Here is a 19809-nt window from a genome sequence, read left to right on the forward strand (position 1 = left end):
AAAGAAGCTCTACCATGAGAACACGAATCCAAAAGCACTGTAATCATGGTCTATACAGGACCACATTGACAATGCATGCATGCCACATACTGCTTCCACTAGATTCCTTAGAAAGCAACTTTAAAAATTAGTTTGGATTCTCTAACGAACATAGCTAAAAGGGCCATGCATGAAATAGAACCCTCTTGAAGATGACTTGTAAAAACCTGAAAAGAGAAGAAAGAAAGTAGTACATTATAGTTGAAAGGTGTTTGCAGCAAATAGATTGCCAAGAAAAAAGAGAGGTTTTCCCTCCCCCACATGATGTTTTAAGTATCAAACATTGGAAAATGATGTACACTGCACACTGCACACTGCATTCCCTTTCACAACCTCTCCACCAACCTGTATCTTTCTCCTTTACTGACCTTCCCTGAGCCAGGCAGGACCAGGTCTGGGCTGAGCACTGAAAACCCGGCATGGCCTCGGTCTTCAGCCAGTCCCGGTTACGTCAGTGACCGCCAATGAAGATAAGAAATTAATTCTTTTTAAAAGACTTGCTCATGATAAACCATTAAAACATTGAATATGTTGCTGATACCATTAGACTTGTCTGATTCCTGATCAATGTGACTAGTCATTCTTAAACCTATGGAAAGTGATGTATTCAGATACCAGTCATGCAAGTGAATATCTGTCCTGGTCATTGATATATATTCTTATGGGTCAGCTAGAGTTGCTGTGGAACCTCATACATTTATATACATTATATAAAGGTGAAGATGGACTACAAGGGGGAGGGTTACCACACAATATTAGTAAGTGAAACATACATGGCAATGGCTGAAGTGCTGCTTTGTCATCAGTTATACTGTAAGACAAAGAACTCGAACCTACCAGATTGAGATGGATTGATAGTGTTCTTACTTGGACCACTTTGATAATGCTTAGGGTGTATTCTGGCCCTTCTTGGAAATTGCATTTGTCACTGCACTGCATCTTATGGCCTAAAGTTGCAAAAACATATTCTTCCTCTGCTGTTATAGAATACCACCATGTATCATCTCAGAGAGTTTTGGCTGATGTTTCAGCTTGCACCTGGGTCCCGACAAAACCGCTTCTTCTTCGAGGCTTTAGGGTTGCAGTATGGGGAGCTGGGTCAATGAGTCTCGCCTTATAGCTCATGGTAACTGTACTAGCTTGTTCCATTGACAGATCTGGGATCCTTTTCGGCATGATTGTAAACATAAATGATACAACAGGAAGCTGAGAAGTAAAGATTTCTTTGGAAATAAATACTGATGATAGAAATCTCAGTTACGTTCAAAGATAGCCATGGTTACTGCCATCACTAACAGAAGCTGATTTTTCAGAAAATTCAAATTAAGATACTGTGCTCCCCCAGCCATTGCTGCATAGGTTACTTCCAGATTTTCCTATTCCAAATAACTCATGAAATAGAATTTTTTTAACTACGAAGGGTGCTACTGTGGCCTCCAGAAATTCCTGATTTCATTTCATTTTCCATTTATAAATCCATTTATAAAGGAATATTGTATCACTGTGCTTCACTTTACAAACCATATATTTTTTGTTTTTTTGGTGTAACCACTTTACTAACCATATAGAACCTTAGCCACTTTCCCTACTTGCATCCTGGAAGATCCAAGCTGATGCAGTGACAACTCAATTTAGTGTGATGCGCACTAGGAATTGCACAATTTCAGGTGCGCAACAAAGCCAGTGAAGCATGAAACTGCCCACGGACCTGCTTCCCATGGCATCAAGAGTATGGAAGGAATAAACCTCTCCATTAGCCTTTTCTTATGTAACCACATTAAATGGGCAGAAGCTCTCAATAAAGCACAACAGAACTCATTCCTACCAAAACAATCAGAAAAAGAAAAAGAAAAGTAGAAAGCCCTAATAAAACTCATGATGGAGCTAATATTCTTCTAACTTTTCAATTACATTGATGATCCAACGGTATTTGACCAGTAAGGGACCGGATCAGCCTTCTTGATCCTGTAGATTTCACCTATTTTGGGTCAGAATCAACACAATCTGGAAAAATCTAGATGGAGAACTTGTACAATAAACATTACAAAATTTTCAACAGCATCTACTAAAAGGAACTGGAAAATTTTCTTTCAAATTGTCCCCAATAAGGAAGCTGTTGATTTTTATCGATATTGTTGACCAATGAGACATGACCGAAGGATACCAGCATGTAGATACAAACCAAGAAGAACTAATAAGTTTGGTATTCCACCAGCCCCTCAATTCCTATATCCAAGAGCCTCACTCTGAAGATGTTGATTATCCTCTAACAGACGATCATACTCAAGAAGTAGATCCTCAGATTGTTTCTGAAGGGCAGCAACATGCGCTTCAGCAGCAAGGACCTTCTTATCCTTCTCTTCACATTCCAATTTCAGCTTCTTCATGTTTTCTGTCAAATTTGACATCTCTTCCAAGAGCAATTTGAGTTCCTTGGAAGCTTTCTCTTCTTTCTCTTTGATATGCTGGTGATCTTTCTGAATCTTCTCAAGTTCTTTTTTGGATGCCCTAAACCCGGATAACTTGCGTAGATAGTGGTGCAAACGGTCAATTACAAATCCAAGAAATAAAGAATATCCTGCAATATTAAGTCTATTTTTAGGTATAAATTAGAAAAAACTTTGTCAGGCAATAATCAATTGTTTCGACTGCATATATCTTTACAAGATGGGTTATGTGAGTCCCTCACTACTTGCTATAATTCCAAGCTTGAGCCACATATAAGCTCTTGAATCAAACTGTACAGGCAATAAACAATTTTCCTGGCACCATGACTCTTCCATCAAGTAGAATACAGTTGACATGTTTCTAGCACAGTGGTGGCAGCCTCTTATGTAGAGGCAGTAAATCCAAGGAGGTCATGGGTTCACACTTCGCTACCACACCTTTCCCCCCTCTCCCCGGGCCTGTGGGCCCCCAGACGCTATTAACTGGTTGATGATTACAATAGTAGTACACAGTTGTTCATCAATGAGATGGTAAGGAACAGATGACAACATTCATAAAAACTAGGTCAACAACCAACAATGTAGAAACATCATATGAATCAGAGGATATTAAACTACATATATAATCAGCATTCTTAACACATTGGATTAATGGACATGACTAAACGCTCAAACTTTCAGAAGTACACAATTTCTTTCACTTACAATCTAATTGTTTGGAAGGAGATAAACAGTTAATGTGAGTAGTATTATTAAGTGTTTCATTTTCTCATAAAAATTAAATGAACAACATTCAATAACGTGATACTGAGTTTAATGTTGCAACACAATGGTTAGTGCGTATACTAATAAAAGGCCATTTTCCAATTCACGAGTTACATTTTAAAGACCCATAGCCCTATTTCACATAACCCTAGCATATGAAACACCACTCTTTTTTTCAGAATATTGGCCAGTGCTATAGAGGTTGAAAATACCAAGTCCCACCCTCCCAAAATAAATAAAAAGGAAGCAGCAACAGCATTTAGCTAAATGTTGAAGGCATCTATAGAGAAAAACCCCATCCTGCAGTTGTAATGGAAATGCTAGCCTTCTTTTCTGGCCCCAATTTGCCGTTGTAATTCTGTTCAAGATGAGCTAAAGGCAGCTTTTAAAGCACTGAGGTTAGAAACTGTTGGCTTAGTTCAAGTTGTCGGAAAGGTTCCATTTCAATTGACTTGAAGATGACTTCAGATTTTTGGCTGTTGTTTCAGATTTCTATGCTCATCTGCTCAACTCATCAGTTGAAGATCAATATGTTTGTGTCATCCACTCATCAGTTGAAGATTGTTACCATTTATATGTTCTGGTCATCAGCAAGAACTTTTATCTTTGATGTTGGAATATAGCAATGATGCATATTTATTTGGTTCACAGCCTGATGCCGTCTAGTATACAACATTTAATGTTGTTTAGCACCAACCTAATGCGGAGTCATCAGATCTACAACAACCTTATGTTTTCCTTTCCTCTTTTTTTTTTTTTTTTTTTTTTTTTTTTTTTTGATGAATAAATTAATTCATTAACCGAAAGGAGAGAAAGGGGGAGGGGAGTAGATACAATAGCACACTAAGGACCAAGCCTAACCAAATTATAACACAAACAGCAGCAGGAAATCTAAGCAAGCTTAGGGAACAAAAAGAAAGAAAACTAGAATCTACTTCCTCCCTTTGTTCTTTTTCTTCCTCCTACTATGAGACTTAAAGTCTACAATAAAGTCTCCATTCATATGATGACAACCCTTGGTACGACGATTACTTTGCCTACAATTGGCGTGATTGCAGTCAAGCTCAAGGCAATCCTTAAGGATATCAGTGTCAATAGCAATAGTGTTCTCAACAGGTTAGCTTCTTTCAAAGGCTCTAGGAGGGGAATAAACCTTCATGGGTGTCAGGGAAAGAGGGATCAGCGTCAGCAACCTCTGAAGGGGAATTCAAAGGGGACAAAGCCACACGGAAGTGGGAGAACAATATGGGGCTGGTTATGCTCTTTAAAAAATAATAAATCCCCAATTCGGAGGGAATAGAGGGGATGGGCTGCATAAAAAGGGAGGGGGAAATGGGTTGGGAAGGGTTACAAAGGGGAAGGAGTGGGCCGTGTCTAGAGAGGTTGGGTAGAGGTCAGGACTTGAGAAGAGAGCTACAAATAGGCTTGGGAGAGGGGGAGAGGGTGTGAGGAGACACGGGCTTGGGGGGCGGGGGGAGGATACTGGGCCTATGGGAGAATGAAGGCCTATTCAAGGTCAAGGAAGACAGATGGAGAGAGGAGTGGGGCGCAATGAGGAGTTGGGGAAAGAGGAGGGTTTACTTCTGCAGAGGCAGAGGGAGCAGCCACGGCAGGGGACGGCGGGAATTCTTCAACTGAAGCAAGGATTTTAGGGTCCAAGAGAGAGAAATGGTTCAGGTCAAGGAGTGTTGCCCGGCCTTAGGCATAAGCAGAAGGCGGACTTTTAGCCTGGCTGACCTAGATCTGCCTTTGGGCAAGACATCAATGGATCTTTTGTTAAGACTCCTGAGAGGGCTTCTCTGCACAGGAATGGTGGCCAAAACTGCTGCAAATTAGGCAACGGGGTGGTCTCCAGTCATAACGGCTTCCTGAGAGTAGGCAGAACCTGATTCTTCTTTGAAAGATATCATAGAGGGAAGGGGGTCTTTGCCGAGACCTTGATGCAGACTCGGACACTGGTTAGGTGGTCTTTTGCTAGAGTTCTTTTGTCTAAGAAGAGTGAAGTGCCAAGAGCAGAGCTCACTAGGCTCAACCCCTCAGCACACCAGTAATGGTGGGGGAGCCAAAGAAATGAAACCCAAAGAGGTAATGAAGAGAAATCCTCCCAGGTGAGTTGCAATTCATGATGCCATTGCCGGAGGAATAACGGTTTCTTTACTAGCATTCAAGACCCTATGATGTAAACCAGGTCTAGGGTTAGGGGCATTTAGTAATTTCCCTAGACTTAGGGTTTGCCTAGGAAAGTCCAACAAAGGCAGAAGAGTTTTTAGGGTTTCTAAGGTACTTTAAAGCCTGCTAGGACTGAGATTCGGATCTGAATCTTCCTGTGAACTGAAACTCAGATTTGAAATTTGAAGAGTTTAGGAATGACTCAGCTAGGGTTAGGGATGGGGGAGGGGATTGCTGTAACTGTAGTTCAGAGCCACAGGAGCTGCTGTTCAGCAGGTTCAGAACTGAGGTGGTTGGCTTATAATATGTTCAGAACTGGAGATAAAGTCAGATTTCAATAAAATAAAAATTCTGCAGAATCTCAAGGAAAAAGATGAAGTGCAGGTTTTCTTAAAATTCGGCAAAATAAAATTGAATTGCAGAAATACTGGCAGGGCTTAGGCTTAGGGGCAACCCTAATGGAGGTGAAAGAGGCTGGGAATTAGGGTTTCCCAATGGGAGTAGGATATTGCTGCCATGGGAAAGAGGGGAATGCGTGAGGGAGGGTCTAGGGCTTGAAGGAAACTAGAGGGGAAGGGGCAGGGGATAATTGCAATAGGGAGAGGAGGTTTTCGAGGCTCAAACACAAGGGGAGGGGGCTGGAGAGGCTACAGTGGGGGTGAGGCTGGTGTTGGGATCTTCTACTTACTTGGGGATTGATGAAATAGGCTGGAATGTCAAAGGAACTTGCTGGATTTGCTGAATTGACCTTCTGAACTTGATTATTGACTGCATGAAAGCTCTCAATAGACAACCGCAGTGTCCCCCTCAAAGGAACCCTGCCACTCGCTCAGGCAATTAACACTCAAATTCTTAAATTCATCAAATCTCTATATTACAATGCTAGAAGCCTAGAATAGGCTATTTATAGCCTAAAAATAAAAGACTTCAACTGGGGTTGGGAATCCCTAAGAGATAAGGATCCCAACTCTAGACCAAAACACTCAAAACGTAATCAAATTACTATAAGACCACAACCCTAGGCTTAGAATCTTGTAAAGACACTTGACTTGGGACTTAAACTTCACTTCCAAATAAAAACAACTCTAAAGATAAGAACTCCTTCGGATAATGAATCTTATCTTATCTACAACTAACTCAACACAAGTTAAACTCTCAAATAACTTCCAAACTACTAACTCAAGCAAAAAACCAGAAGTAGATCCACGACCCTTGGATCAAGGGGAATCTCTATCTAGACCCATATTGAAAGAGGCTGGTAAATGACCAAAATACCCTGGGGGGGGGCATTCAGCCAGCTTGGATTGGCCACTTGGATCTAGATCTTGGGACCCAATTAGGGGGGGGGTCCTTGTGTTCACATCACCCTCCTTCAAGAGCCCTTCTTTGTCTACTTCATCTGAAAACTTGAACAAGAAGAACCCATCATCGAGCAAGAAGGTTTCGAGAATGCCAGATGGCTTCCATTGTTTGGTCATGGAAAATTTTACAATGTGGAAAGGGGGCCAAGAACCAAGGAAGTGGCCTACAATGCAGCACATAGGTTAGTCTAGATTCTCAAGTTAACTCTGATAATTGAATTATCATTTGAATTATGAACATGTCTAATGTATTAAACTTGTTTGAATTTTCAACTTTGAGCATTAATGTATGAATATATGATGTGTACCATAGGCCATTCAAGGTTTTACTCCACCACAGTGATTTCCCAATTGGGGGTCCAAAGTATAACTTACATTTACACTATTTGTTCATGAATCTGAGGTCACCATTGCGTTTAGGAGAGCTGAAATAGGCTGGCCAGCAACTTTAACCCCAGATGACCCCTAATACCCCTCAAGTTGGGGAGAAAATTTCCCCCCAACTCGGTGAGATCTCGCCTAGCAAGCCAACTCTCTATTTTAAGTTGGCGAGATGGCCTCGAGATTGAGATCTTGAACCATGGGCTAGATTTCCATTTCTAGTTAGATTAGGAGTTGTATTTTATTTTATCTTGTTATTCAAGGAATTACTTGATAGTTGTAATTTTTCTGGTTACTATTTTATAGCGGTAGGGAAGAGTTGAGAGTTGAGACTCAATCAGTTCTACTTGCAGCAGTTTCTTTGTGCTGCCTATTTTCTACTTCTGTCCTAGTTATTGGATTAGAAACATGAATTAGGTCTTCTACATATTATGGTTGCTGATTCAGGGTATTTTTCCAGCAATTTTCAAAGTTCAGTTTCTTCATATAACCTGCTGATGTTGCTGCTTCCTTGACAGCTACCTCTATCTCACTGGAGGCTGACTCAATGCAACTTGGGTCGCACTTTGGTGGTTTGATATTCCTAATCTGGGCCAGCCAAACTTCCCTGTGGATGTTCTTTTTGTTCAGGGTATCTGTTGACATTTTTGCGACCTTCTAATTCCTGCTTTAGTGTTCAGATCACTTTGCAGTCTTCCACTTTAGTTCTCAGCGGTACTCCCTTCAGTAGACCATTGTCCTCTTATATGCTACTGTCTGTGGGTGCTGGACCATTAGCAATCTACTGCTATCAAGTTTTCTGGAGTACCACTGATAGCCCCACAAGTTACACGCTTGTCCCTAGATCAGCATGGTAATGTTACTGCTTATCTGAGGATTTCTAAACCTATTTGAAGGAACCTTTGGTCACTGCTAGAAGATTGTTTTGGTGGCCGGAATTCTTTTTTCTGGAAGACCCTCTATTACATCTCCTTGCTACTCTTGTCTTTTCTCAGTTTTCTCAGACCTGAGAAACGGATATCAAATCCTGTTCTATCCACCTATCTTACGACGTCCTTCTGACCTGCTGATATTGGATCAACTAAAATCACCCAATATTTTCTGCTAGTATCTACTGCTACTTTTGACAGATTATGCTTCTCACTATTACTACATCATGAGCAACCAATATTCAGACAGATATTGAAAATTATTTCTTGGGACCTTACTCGTACATTAACCCTTTTTTTTTTTGGGCGGGGGGGGGGTCAATGAATAAATAGTTCATTAGCCAAAAGAAGAGAAGGGAAGGGGAGAGAGTGAAAGAAGAAAGCAAAGGACAAAGCCCTCCCAAAACTAACAGGCCCTAAGAAAAGCACAGCAAAGAAAGAAACTAGGCACTAAAGGCCGAGATTAAAGAGCCAAGACAAACTCCAAGTCCAAAACTAATTTTTCCCAAAATTCTTCTTCTTCTGTCTAGAAGACTTGAGCTCCACAATTAAGTCTTCGTCTAGGTGATGGCACCCTTTATTTGATTAGCTACTTCCATTACAACCCTAAAGCGGAGGAGAAGGGGTTTAGAATCAGAAGAACCCCCAGTCTCAGTATTGCAGGAGGCCGCCTGCCCGCCATAACAACCCTCAATTATCGAAATTTGAGCCTGAGGATAGTGATTGGACGGCTGGGAAGAGCAAGCAGGGACTGTCCCCATAGAAGGAGAAGAAAAGTGGGCTGAGAAGGGAAGAAAAATGGGGGTCGGGCCTAAGGAATAAGAGAGAGAGGAAGAAGGGGGTAACATGGGCAATGTCGGCCCAAGAAGAGACGGGAGAAGGGGGAAACTCAGGGGACTGGTTAGAGGGCTTGGGGGGGGGGGGGGGGGAGGGAAGGGTGGGCTGCAAGAGGAGAAGGGAGAGATGGGGGGCGCAGTGGGCTTGGGATGGGCCAAGGAAGGGGGAGGAGTGGCTGAATGGGGGGGGGGGGGAAGGGAGGTAAGAGGGGGATTAGGGGGAGGAGAGGGTTTAGGCCGAGAGTGAAAGGGGGATTAGGTGGACTAGGCCAGGCCAGAGTGAGTGTGAGAAGAGGAAGAGGGGCAGGTAGGTGAGCCCACAGAGAAAAGGGAAACAGGGAGCCTGAGAGAGGGACATGACAGTAGTTGAGAGACAAGAGAAAGGGAGGGGGAACTCACAGGAGGAGAAGAGAGAAGAGGGGAAGAATTGAGAGAGCATCAACAGGGGCAGCAGTTCAAGAGCAGGGGAAGCTGGGGAGCAAGGGTACAACAGTTTTAGACAAAGGAGGGGAGATCAAGGTGAGCACAGGTCAGAGGACCGCAGGGTTGCAAAGGCGCAAGGATCCATCTCAGAGGAAAGAAACAATTCAGGCCCGTGAGGGAAGAAGAGCAGGCGGGCCTAGCCATCAGCGAGCCAAATTCAGCGGGATGTAGCGATTGTTGGCAATTTCTTGGGAAGTAGAGATCTAGCGCCAGATTGGTGCCACCTTTGAAGCACCTAACTTCAGAGGCAAACCAGGCAACTTAATCCATAAAAGGAGAAATAAAGTCGATCTTATAGAGGAGGGAAGATCGTTCCCACTGCTTGAGAAAAAATTGGTAGGTCACTTACAAGCCATGGAGATCCATTGATAGCCCTATCCTTGTCTTCTGTGGAGGAAAGGTTGAATAAGAACGTGTCATTGTCAAGAAGAATGACTTCCAGGTTGCCCTAGACACCATTGCTTAAAGAGGGAGGTTTTACTACATTGATGGAGGGGCAAGGGCCAAGAAACTACCCAACCAATGTAAATTTCTAATGAGATATGCCTGGTTTAAGAGCAGCATAGGGGCAGGGGCTACAAAGGAGGACCCAGAAGGGGACCCCGGGGGGGGAGGGGAGATGGGGTTTTGGAGCAGTGAAGAGGGAAAACCATGGTAAGGGGTTAGCAAGATATCTCCTAAATCACATGCATAAAGCCTCCATGCAATCTGATCCTGCCCCACCCCCACCCCTCCACCCCACTGGCCCAGCCCACCAAAAAAAAAAAAGATCTAGAAATCATCTCACCAAGTGAAATGTGGGGCTATGAAACAATTCATGCGAACAGTACCGCGAAAAGACTTTAGGTGTTTTTTTCTTGGCCTTCAAAAAACCTGTTAAGGTGGCTTAATCTTGTCCTTTTGGACTGTTTATGCCTAGGATCTACATCACAAGGAATATAGTATGCATGCCTTTCCTCACCCCTACTCCTAGGATTGTTTTCAGTCTGTCCCTAGCTTTTTTTTTCAGTTCCTCCAATACGAAGCAAATCACTCACCCGCATTGGAGCATCCAAAGGCCTCCACTGAACATGCACATGCCACCTCCAATGACTTTCGCACAGCTTACTGCATATCAAAGCTATTCCCAAATCAGCTCTTACATGATCATTTCTTACTATATCCTTGCTACTGCGCTACTACACTAAGCCTATCTACATGATTAAATAATTCCCCAGCATTCCTCATCATCCATCATAGTAAGTCGAATGATTGTGAAATAAATTTTCCTTAAGTTTTAATGAGAAAATCAATCACATTTTGGGTGCACCTCTCCATTTTATTATCCTTTTCTAATGCTCTATGGAATATCATACTTTGTAATTTGTATCACCTTCTTTACTTACCGGGGTCTGATATCTAAAATAATGACTTTGCAGGATCTCTGACATATCATTTTTCACCACCTCAATTTATGTCCTAGTCTGACTAAAATACACTGTCCACTCTGGCTCATTCTAAATTTTTACAACTTATGATCTTAAGTTTGATCTCTGTAATTCCATCTTGGCTTTAACTCCTGCTCTTGTCACAACCAACAAACAATATTATCAACAAAAAACATATACCAAGGAATCTCACCTGGAATGTTTTTGGTTGGATCATCCATGATATGCACAAACAAGTAAGGGCTTAAAGATTGATCTTCTTTAATTTAGTGAATCTAGGAAATTGTCCCATCTTTCTATAAGTCTCATAAGTGTATAGTTCCCATCATGGATTTTTCCCGGCATAGAAACCAAATTGTTTCTCCATTGTAGCTGTTTTTTGTCTTGGGTGGGATTCATTACCCTCTTCCATAATTTAGTGGTATGACTTATTAAGTTTTATGCCTTGATTTTGCTGCAGCTCTGAATATCACACTGATTTTCATAAATCAGATCCACAATATTACTCCTCCATTCATTTGCCATCTTCCTTGTACAGTTGTACTTAATGTTATTAAACAACTTAGTTAAGTAGGATAAACCACAGGAGGATTCTACCAAAACCTTTCAACTCAGGATTCAAAAGACGAATGTAGTCCGTCTTTGAACCACAATATCGTTTTCTCTACTATTCATAAATTTGTAAAATACCAAAAACAACCAAAGAAATGGAAACCTTCTGAGAGCTGTACTCATCAGATCTGTTCTACAGTCCTCCAAGATCTACTGGTGTAGAACCTTTGCTCTCCCTAAATTCACTATCCACACTATGGAATCCCTCTTCTGCAGCTTCCTTTTGGAAAGGTCAAGAATCCTCCAAGTTTCTCTACCCTATCAGTTGGGCTTCTATTTGTATACCCAAGTCCGAAAGCGGCCTTAGCATTAAGAAGGATTAGGGATTACAATGTTGCCAGCCTCTTCAAGCTCTTCCAGAAAATCTCTTCAAAAGAGAATTCCATTTCAGTCAATTAGCTCTACTCCTATCTCCAAAGAAAGACTCTATTTAGACTATCCCCTCCCCTCCCAACCCTTCTGGGTGATGTAACCTAAATTCTAGGGTTTTGAGATCTGCAACTAAATCCCTAAAATTAGGTCTACTCCAGGATCCTTTCCTTGTGAAGAAGCAAACGAAGGACTGATATGGGAAGGTTTAGGGAAAATTTGGGTGTAACAATCAGTAAGATGGGATAGATTTTGGGTTGATTTAGGGTATTGGGGGGGAAAACATGGGAAAGGTTTGGTTAACAAAATCTAAATGGGTTGGTTTAATTAAGAAAGGAAGGGATTTTGGAAAATTAAGGTTTAATGAAATCAAGATGGGATGGGTTTAGGGAAGAATTATGGCTTTGGGTTTACCAAACTTACCTAGGATCATGGTTATTAAAGCGGCAAACCGACCAAAGCGATTAGGGCTCCGTCTTAGTGATTAGGCGACTAAGCGGCACTTAGGCGGCAATAAAGCGACCAAAGCGGTTTAGTCAATATTTTTAATATAACTACTTTCAAACTACTTTTTAATACAAATACTTTTTATAATAAACTAAAGTACTAAACAAACATTCAACAATTACATTCATAAAAATAAAAATAAAAATAAATTCAAGAATCACAATTATGAATAACAATATTATTCATATATAGTCAAATTATTTTTAATGTGACATTTCTGTTAAATATACATGAATAATAATATTCGAATTGGAATCATAATTGATGTATCCATTTCCCCCTTTTTTTAACCAAACAGTGCCGACATGATAAATTAATAGATCTCATTATTCCGATTTCCAAGTCATTGTTTATTTAATGATTCATTGATTAACAATGTTGAATATGGTTCATGCTTCACATTCTGTTGCTGACAGCCACTTTGGGCCTCAGAGTTCATTTGCAAATTAGGCCTCGATTCCGAAATGACTCACATATTTAAATTTATATAAGGCATTGTAGAATAAATTATGATAAAAAAGAAAAGAAAAAATAATATGCACAAATTACAAAATGTAAAAAAAGCGGATGATTTAGCATCTAGGCGGCAATATGGCGCAAAAGGCAGCAAAGTGGTAAAAAAAGCGGCAAGAAATCAGCCCGTTAGTTAAGCGGTCACAATTTAAGCGGTTTAAAAATTGTTTTGCCCCCTAGGCAGCCACTTAGGCGCGCCTAGGCGGACGCTTTGATAACCATGCCTAGGATGGAAAGGGAAGCTTGCGGTTGAGTCTAGGGAGGGTTTAGGGATGGATGGATGAAGGAATGCGTAAAGATGTGGGCTGTTATAGGATTCTCGGTTGATCTTGATGGAGTTCTTGAACTCTTGGATGGATCTTGAGCTTTCCCAGTCCTTCTTGATCAACCTTACTTCTCTCTTTCCTGTCTTTCTTCCTTTTCTTTTCTTTTCTTTCTTGCTTCTTTTCTTTTCTTTCTTTCCTTTCTTTTTTTTTTTTGCTCGTTTCTGAATTTCTTTCTTTCTTCTTCTAATGCTACCACAAGATCCAGTAAAAAAAGAGAAAAGGGGGTGGAAGGGAGAGAAAGGGCTGGGGAGGGGTTGCCACAGGGTTTGGGAGGGGTGTGGAAGGGCTGCGATTAGGAGAGAAAGAGAGGGAAGGGTGGCGGCTTGCTGCCGCAAGGTTCAGAGAAAGGGGAACAGGGGTCTGAGACGGGTAGGGAAGGGGATTTAGGGTGGGGGAGGGGCTGGGGTGTACTTACTGGTCAGGAAGGTCTGAATTCTGAATTTGAGTTGAAGTTGGCTGTCACCACACTTGAAGAAGATGAATAATAAGCTGGACCTGTAAAGCACTCAATAAACTTCTATCCCAGGTCATGGGCTATGTTTCCCACAACTCCAAGTCTTTGATTTTATTAAACTTCAACTGATTTGTTCACAAGGAGGTGAGGGCTTTAAATAGCCTACGACCGGAGGGAAAAGGCTTGGACTTAAACGAGGAAACCAAATTGGAGTCAACTAGGGAATCCTTTAAAAAAAATAATAAAAAAATAAAATAAAAAGAAAGAAAGAATGTAGAAACTAAGTAGAATCTCACTTTAAAATTGATTCCAACTGGGAATCCCTCTCTGACTAGGACTATCAATACTAACTCAATTAAAGAAACAAAAGTAGATATGGACTTACAAAAATAAAAATAAAACTACTAGACTACTTTAGTGTCCAAAATAAATGGGAAAAAGACCAAATTACCCCTTGTAGGGTTCAGCCAGCCCACTTGGTGTGCCAATGGGCTTGGTTCTTGGGCCCAATTTATGATTCAGGAACGAGGGGTAGGCTTGCTTACATCACCGGGAGTTGGAGATTTATCCTCCCCCTCCCCCTTACCTTTACTGATATTTCCTTTTCCATCTTTTGAAGCTCCAATATTTCCTTCTGACTCAGCCCTTGACATCCTCTAGGTATCCTCTTCAATCTTGTGGGGGCTAGAGCTGTCTACTCTTCAAGTATCCCCAAAGAATCCCCTCTTTCCTCTTCATCTCTTTTGTTAATTGGGTCATCCCTCCAAATCCTCCCCCCCCCCCCCCAAAAGGAGCTCAACCACATCTGGTTCCTTATCCCTACTCTCCACCCAAGGTCTTTTGGTGTATTCTAGTCTGGTTCCAAGGCCACATCCCCACAAGCCTTCACTTCCTTCCCACCGAATCCCTTCTCATTAGCCTAGCCATCCAATCTCCCCACTCTTGCATCTTTTGCCCTGAGAAGACTTTAGCCATCTGTTCTTCACCAACCCCCCTTTCTAAGCCCATCTGGGCCTGTGCACTAGCCTCTATCAGGCCCCATAGTAGACACCCTCAGCCATTTGAGCCAGAGTGCCGCTAGTCACCTCCTCCTTTGGTGGTTCCACTATTGTTGACACGGTAGGAAAGCTTCTTTTCGATGTGTGTGTTTCTCATATTTGGATGGAGCAAAATTTCCGCAATTGGACCTCCAAATCGAGATCTCTTGAGCAGATCTGGAAGGCTATCTATACAGATGTCAGCTCCAAACTTTCTCTTCTTGTTCCAAAACCCCTGTTAGACTCCCCAAGGAACAGACTCAATGTCGTTACCTAGGGATTAGATTCACCTTTATTACTCTTAGGTCTGTCTATCCTAGTGCCCCCCCCCCCTCTCCCCCTCTTGTCTTCTTTTCCTTTTTGTGCTGTTTATAGCACAGTTTTATTCACCCAAAAAAAATGGAAACCTTATGATGAAGTGCTGTAGTGTTGATCCCTTAAGCTACAATGTTGGGGTTCGCAGAAGGAATGGTATAGAAAAATATTTTAAGACAATACTAGGAGGTTCCCCAGGATCTGTACTGATACTGCCATGAATTTTGTTTGGGCCATGGCAACTGAAGAGTTCACTGGAGCCATATGGGAACTGTTTCTCTTCCACCTGAGATCCAATGCTTTACTGTTGATGTATCCAGTCTGTGGGTTACTCGTGCATATTTTTGGCTTTCTGTAGACCCTAAGTAGTTTCCAACGATTTCACTTCAGTTGTACCAAGAGGTAGTATCTGTTACATGAGGCTCCTGTGCTGGCCCACTGCTGAGTCGGAGAGGTCATAATGTATGCAGCCCTACCCCTGCTTCGCAGAGGGGCTATTTACAGAGTCTCCACCCATGAGCACTTGCTAAAAATGGAGCAATCTAATCTTCGCAACCAATGCAGCCTTGCCCATCCACTCAGAAGAATATTGATCAATAAAATACAATCTCTAGTTATTGCTAATATTTTTTTCTTTTGAAGAAAAGATTCTATTCAGGTAGACTACCCAACAGAAACACTTAAAGAGTATTGCCCTGGTTTATTCTCCATATCGATCTGGACTCTTACCCCAGATCAAAGAGTATGGTTATGGATCACTAACTTGGGTGGTTTTCAGGAGTTGCATGCAACATCAAATCGGCCAAGTGGAAGCTCTGATGTACCCCAAATCTTGTGGACAGATTGACCGAAGGTCACTGCCAACAAGTCAAGTTCTAATCTGAGTTGGGCAGGTTGCAAAATAAACCATCAAGAAAATCTAGGACTCTGAAGATGGTGCATGGGACTGGGGGAAGAGGGGGGTTGCACGTATAATCATGGGGAGGGGGCATCTGCTGTTGCATGGGAGGATAAATAATTGAATTTGAAGTTTAAATTTATGACATGATCAGTCTAGACCTTGAGTTCTCTATTCAACTGTTAAGAGTTGCCAACATTTTCTGTGAAGTACAATTTTGGAGGGTCACCTGCCAAAGGTTAAAAAAAGTTAAAGAGGGTGAAAAGGTACACTGCAGGTGATGAAGAAGACAAAAGGTCAAACGAAGTTGCAGTTTTAATGGATGACGGTGTAGGTTCAGTAGGAGATAAAGAAATGTGTCAAAGTTAAAGAAGATAAGGGGAAGAAAATATAAGAGAGGGAAAGAAAAAAGAGGCTAGGCAGAGGGGATAGAAGTTGATCAAACACACCTTTTGATTTCCAACAAACTCCAATAAACAATCATTCATTCATCATATCTTTCTTTCGTCGTTGGATCACATAAGTATAAAAGGCAAATCTGGTGCCGAAGGCTTCTGCACAAGCAAGTCCAAGAGGCAATTTTCCTATGCAGCCTTACCCTAGTAATTTTTGCTGAGAGATTGTTTCAATGCCTGACCTCAGCCTACAACTGTGGTTCACCTCCATTGTACCAAGGCTTGTCCCTTGGATTACATTAGTGTATAAATATAAAAGAAAATAAAAATGACCCTCGGGATAGATCATTGGTCACCTAGAAGTCAACTCCAATAAAGAACTAACTTATTTAGAAATTAATACCATGTAAAGTTAGTTACTTAACCCAAAGTTTTGGACTCTCAGATAGAAACTTAAAAGACCCAAATTGAAAACTGAAAAGTTTAATTAAATAAAACAGAAGATAAATCAACCCATTAACTAGGCCTAGGAAAATAAAAAGAAATGTTTGATTATTAAAAGAATATTTCTTTATGTTTCTCTTAACCTTAACTTTGCATTTAAATGATATGGATATCTCATCTACTCCCCGGCAATTTCCTCACAACAAAAGGATAACTTTCTCATGACATTTTCACAGTTCATGATACATCCTAGTACCACAATTATCTACAGAAGGCATAAATGGCTTGCAAGTGGCCGTGTATTGGGGGTTCAACTATTCATCCAAAAAAATTTTTAAGGAAGACCAAAATAATTGTAGAGACTAATAAGAAATTGTATAGTTAGGAGCAGACAGAAATAGTAAATTAGTAATGATGCACAAGACATCAATGTCAATAATGAAATCCCTTCAATCATGTTACAATATGAGTACCATCTTGTAACTTTCTAAAATCCATTGTGAGGTCAAAACAAAGAAAGGCTTCATGGCCTTACCTCCCATCTCAACAGCCACATTCTTCCAATATAAGGTATTGTGAAAGAGTGCCAATTAAGTTTTGCTTGGTGTCGCAACTGACAGAAACCAGAGGGACTTCCACGTACCAGCCACCATACTGATGCCAGTTAAAAATCTATCACTACCTGGCATTCTAGTGTGTATCAACCGATTTGATACCACAATGGTTCTCATCATCCAGACTTTCTACACCACTCACAGTATCAACAATGTGTCAATATCAGCTATAGAATTAGTTTTACTTATGCCAAGTGCAATTCAAACATCAACGTCATCCAGCATTTACCAAGATTGGTGGGAACCTTGCTGAATCAATTCGTAGCAGGATGCAGATTTAACACCAAGGTATCTTCTGCTCACCTTCTTTATCACATCTAGCGAAAAATGAAGTTTTCACGCAACAATCAAACTGATAAACTCTGCTCGATGCCTAGCCTAGCAGCACCATTAATTTATCAAATCAAGCAACAAATGAATTTTTCTAATCACCGATTGAGGAGATAAACTTTGCTTCTCCAAAGTATTACCATTAATAAAGCTACAGAACAATGACAACCCAGTTTTTTTACTCTACATTCAGGGTTTCTTGTAAAGTTCCTGAATGAGAGTTGATCATAGCATAAAATTTTTCTATCAATCAAGAAAAATTACGATTTGAACGATATGGGTTTCAGATAAACAGTCAACAAACAAACTTAAAAATGAGACACGATCTATGGGGAGCCCAAATTTCGAATCACTTGCCGAAACAACATGGGAAAAGAGGAGGGAAGTGGTAAGAATAAATTTAAAGTGTCAAACGAGGTATGAAGAGAAGAGATAGACAATGTCATACCAATGAGTGAAGCCTCTAGCAGATGAGTCCTCCAGAGAACTTGATCCATGGGAGTGAGAGCCCCAATCTTAGATCCTTTGTTCTGGATCTTGAGAATGCTTGTAACACTCGAAGCGAAAATCACGGACATGGTCGCAGCGATGGTCTTCACAGTGGGGGGGCCTTTCCCCATTTTCAGCTGGTCCAAGTTTCTCATCACCAGCTCCCTCAAGGGCCCAATCTTCACCATGAGAAGAAACGCCACAACCCCTTCAGCAAAAAGTACCAAGAACAATAGCTGAATCATCTCTGCTACAAAACCCACTTCACTACTTACGGTTAATATCCTTAAAAGTTCTTAACAATCGCCAAATTCTCAATTAGGGGCAAAATGATAACGTAACAAGCAAGCCCACCTCCCAAGAACTTCCTTTTAAGGATGAAGTCCCAGGGAAGCACGAGTTTTCTTTTGCAGATACTCTCAGGCTCAGCTTTCCATCTGACCACACCACACGCAGTCGCGATCGAATTTTCTGTGCGACAGAGAATAATTGGTAAGCGGATTTTCTACCCAAATGACATGAGAGTCAAAGAAAAGTCAAAGAAACATCAAACAGCAAGAGAAGATTGTCTATTGACAATTTGACATGCTACACTAATAAGAGTATGATGGGTTTGTTAATAAATGAGGCTGAAGGAGGTAGAGCTTCTCCCCCAAAAAAAAGGAAAATCAGGAAGAAGCATCCTTTTCATTTCTGTTGGCTTTTGCTTTTAGCTTCCCTTTCCTTTCCAAACACGCAAATCCTCACCTAATGTCACTGAATATATAGTAAACTAGGTGTTCATTACATTTGTATGCATTATTCGTAGCTAAAGCTGATGTGATTTGTGAAGAGAAAAGTGTGTTTAATCTTTAAACCTAAAGGTTGATGGAGTAATACAATATAAAAATTTGGAAAATAAGGATAAGAGCCTAAGAAAGAGGAAAATATATTGATAATTACTTAAATAATTTGAAAGTCTTACTTTAGGTAGAATAAACTATAAAGGTTAGTTCATAAATAAGGATTTGATAAGTTAAAGTGATTATTTAATTATATTCTAAAGGTAGAGTATTCTCTGATACTCCTTTTTTTATTTTTGTTGTTACAAATATACTAAAGATACTTCACTCTTAAAAGAGATTCTGCAGACGAGGATCTTGACTTATCATATATTGTTTAAGGTGTATCAATTATGTCGTTTTAACTTAGTCAAGAAGGCTTTGTTGATAAGGTTATGTGTTTCATAGTCCAACCATTTTCCACTCCCGATTTCTTTTTCTATGTGAAGGAGATGAATCAAAATGATTTCATGGTTCTTGTTGATAAATTTACATTTCACAGAAGGGGGGGGGGGGAAGAAGCAACCTCCTCCTCAAATAAATTGAGAATTTAATTAGGTATTCACATCTATATGTACTACTTTGACTTTTAATGGGCTATCATGTAAACATCTATTTTGGGGCCTTTTCTGGCCCATTTTTGTGTTTCCTCGAAATTATGATTTTTTTTCTCAACATATAATTGTTCTTGTAAAAATAACATGATTGAAAGATTATGAATTATATAATGAGGAAATAAAATAAAGTTAAAAAAAAAAACCCATTATAGGCGGTAATGACTGGAATGGGGATGAACGGAGAGCAACAACTGACTGGAGTGTCTAACGAAGAACTGGATCTAATTCGAC

The 19809-nt window shown here is 40.7% G+C and overlaps 1 protein-coding gene across 2 annotated transcripts; it reads right to left on the reverse strand.

Annotated features, from left to right (window-relative positions):
• Positions 1–1716: 1716 nt before the first annotated feature.
• Positions 1717–18956, reverse strand: LOC149023042 (uncharacterized). 2 transcript variants are annotated; one of them, XM_089147399.1, is made up of 3 exons: positions 18888–18952; positions 18100–18611; positions 1717–2617 (listed from the first exon to the last, which is right to left on the reverse strand). In XM_089147399.1, the coding sequence occupies exons 2-3, from the start codon at positions 18383–18385 to the stop codon at positions 2259–2261; spliced, it is 645 nt and encodes a 214-aa protein (XP_089003525.1). In that variant the 5' UTR covers positions 18386–18611; positions 18888–18952; the 3' UTR covers positions 1717–2258. The 2 variants fall into 2 exon arrangements, with proteins under 2 accessions (XP_089003525.1, XP_089003524.1); XM_089147398.1 differs by having other exon boundaries at positions 18100–18956.
• Between the last annotated feature and the right edge of the window lie 853 nt (positions 18957–19809).

This window comes from Hakea prostrata, chromosome 3 (genome assembly GCF_041222555.1).
Source record: "Hakea prostrata isolate BN-2017 chromosome 3, UWA_Hpros_2, whole genome shotgun sequence".
Taxonomy (NCBI): Eukaryota; Viridiplantae; Streptophyta; class Magnoliopsida; order Proteales; family Proteaceae; genus Hakea; species Hakea prostrata.

Bases quoted from the DNA above. Each gene is read 5' to 3' on its own strand.
- LOC149023042 (XM_089147398.1), bottom strand. From the start codon at position 18,385: ATGATTCAGCTATTGTTCTTGGTACTTTTTGCTGAAGGGGTTGTGGCG. The intron at 2,618-18,099 runs GTATGACATTGT...TTAATATTGCAG, and splicing joins GCTAGAGGCTTCACTCATTG to GATATTCTTTATTTCTTGGA.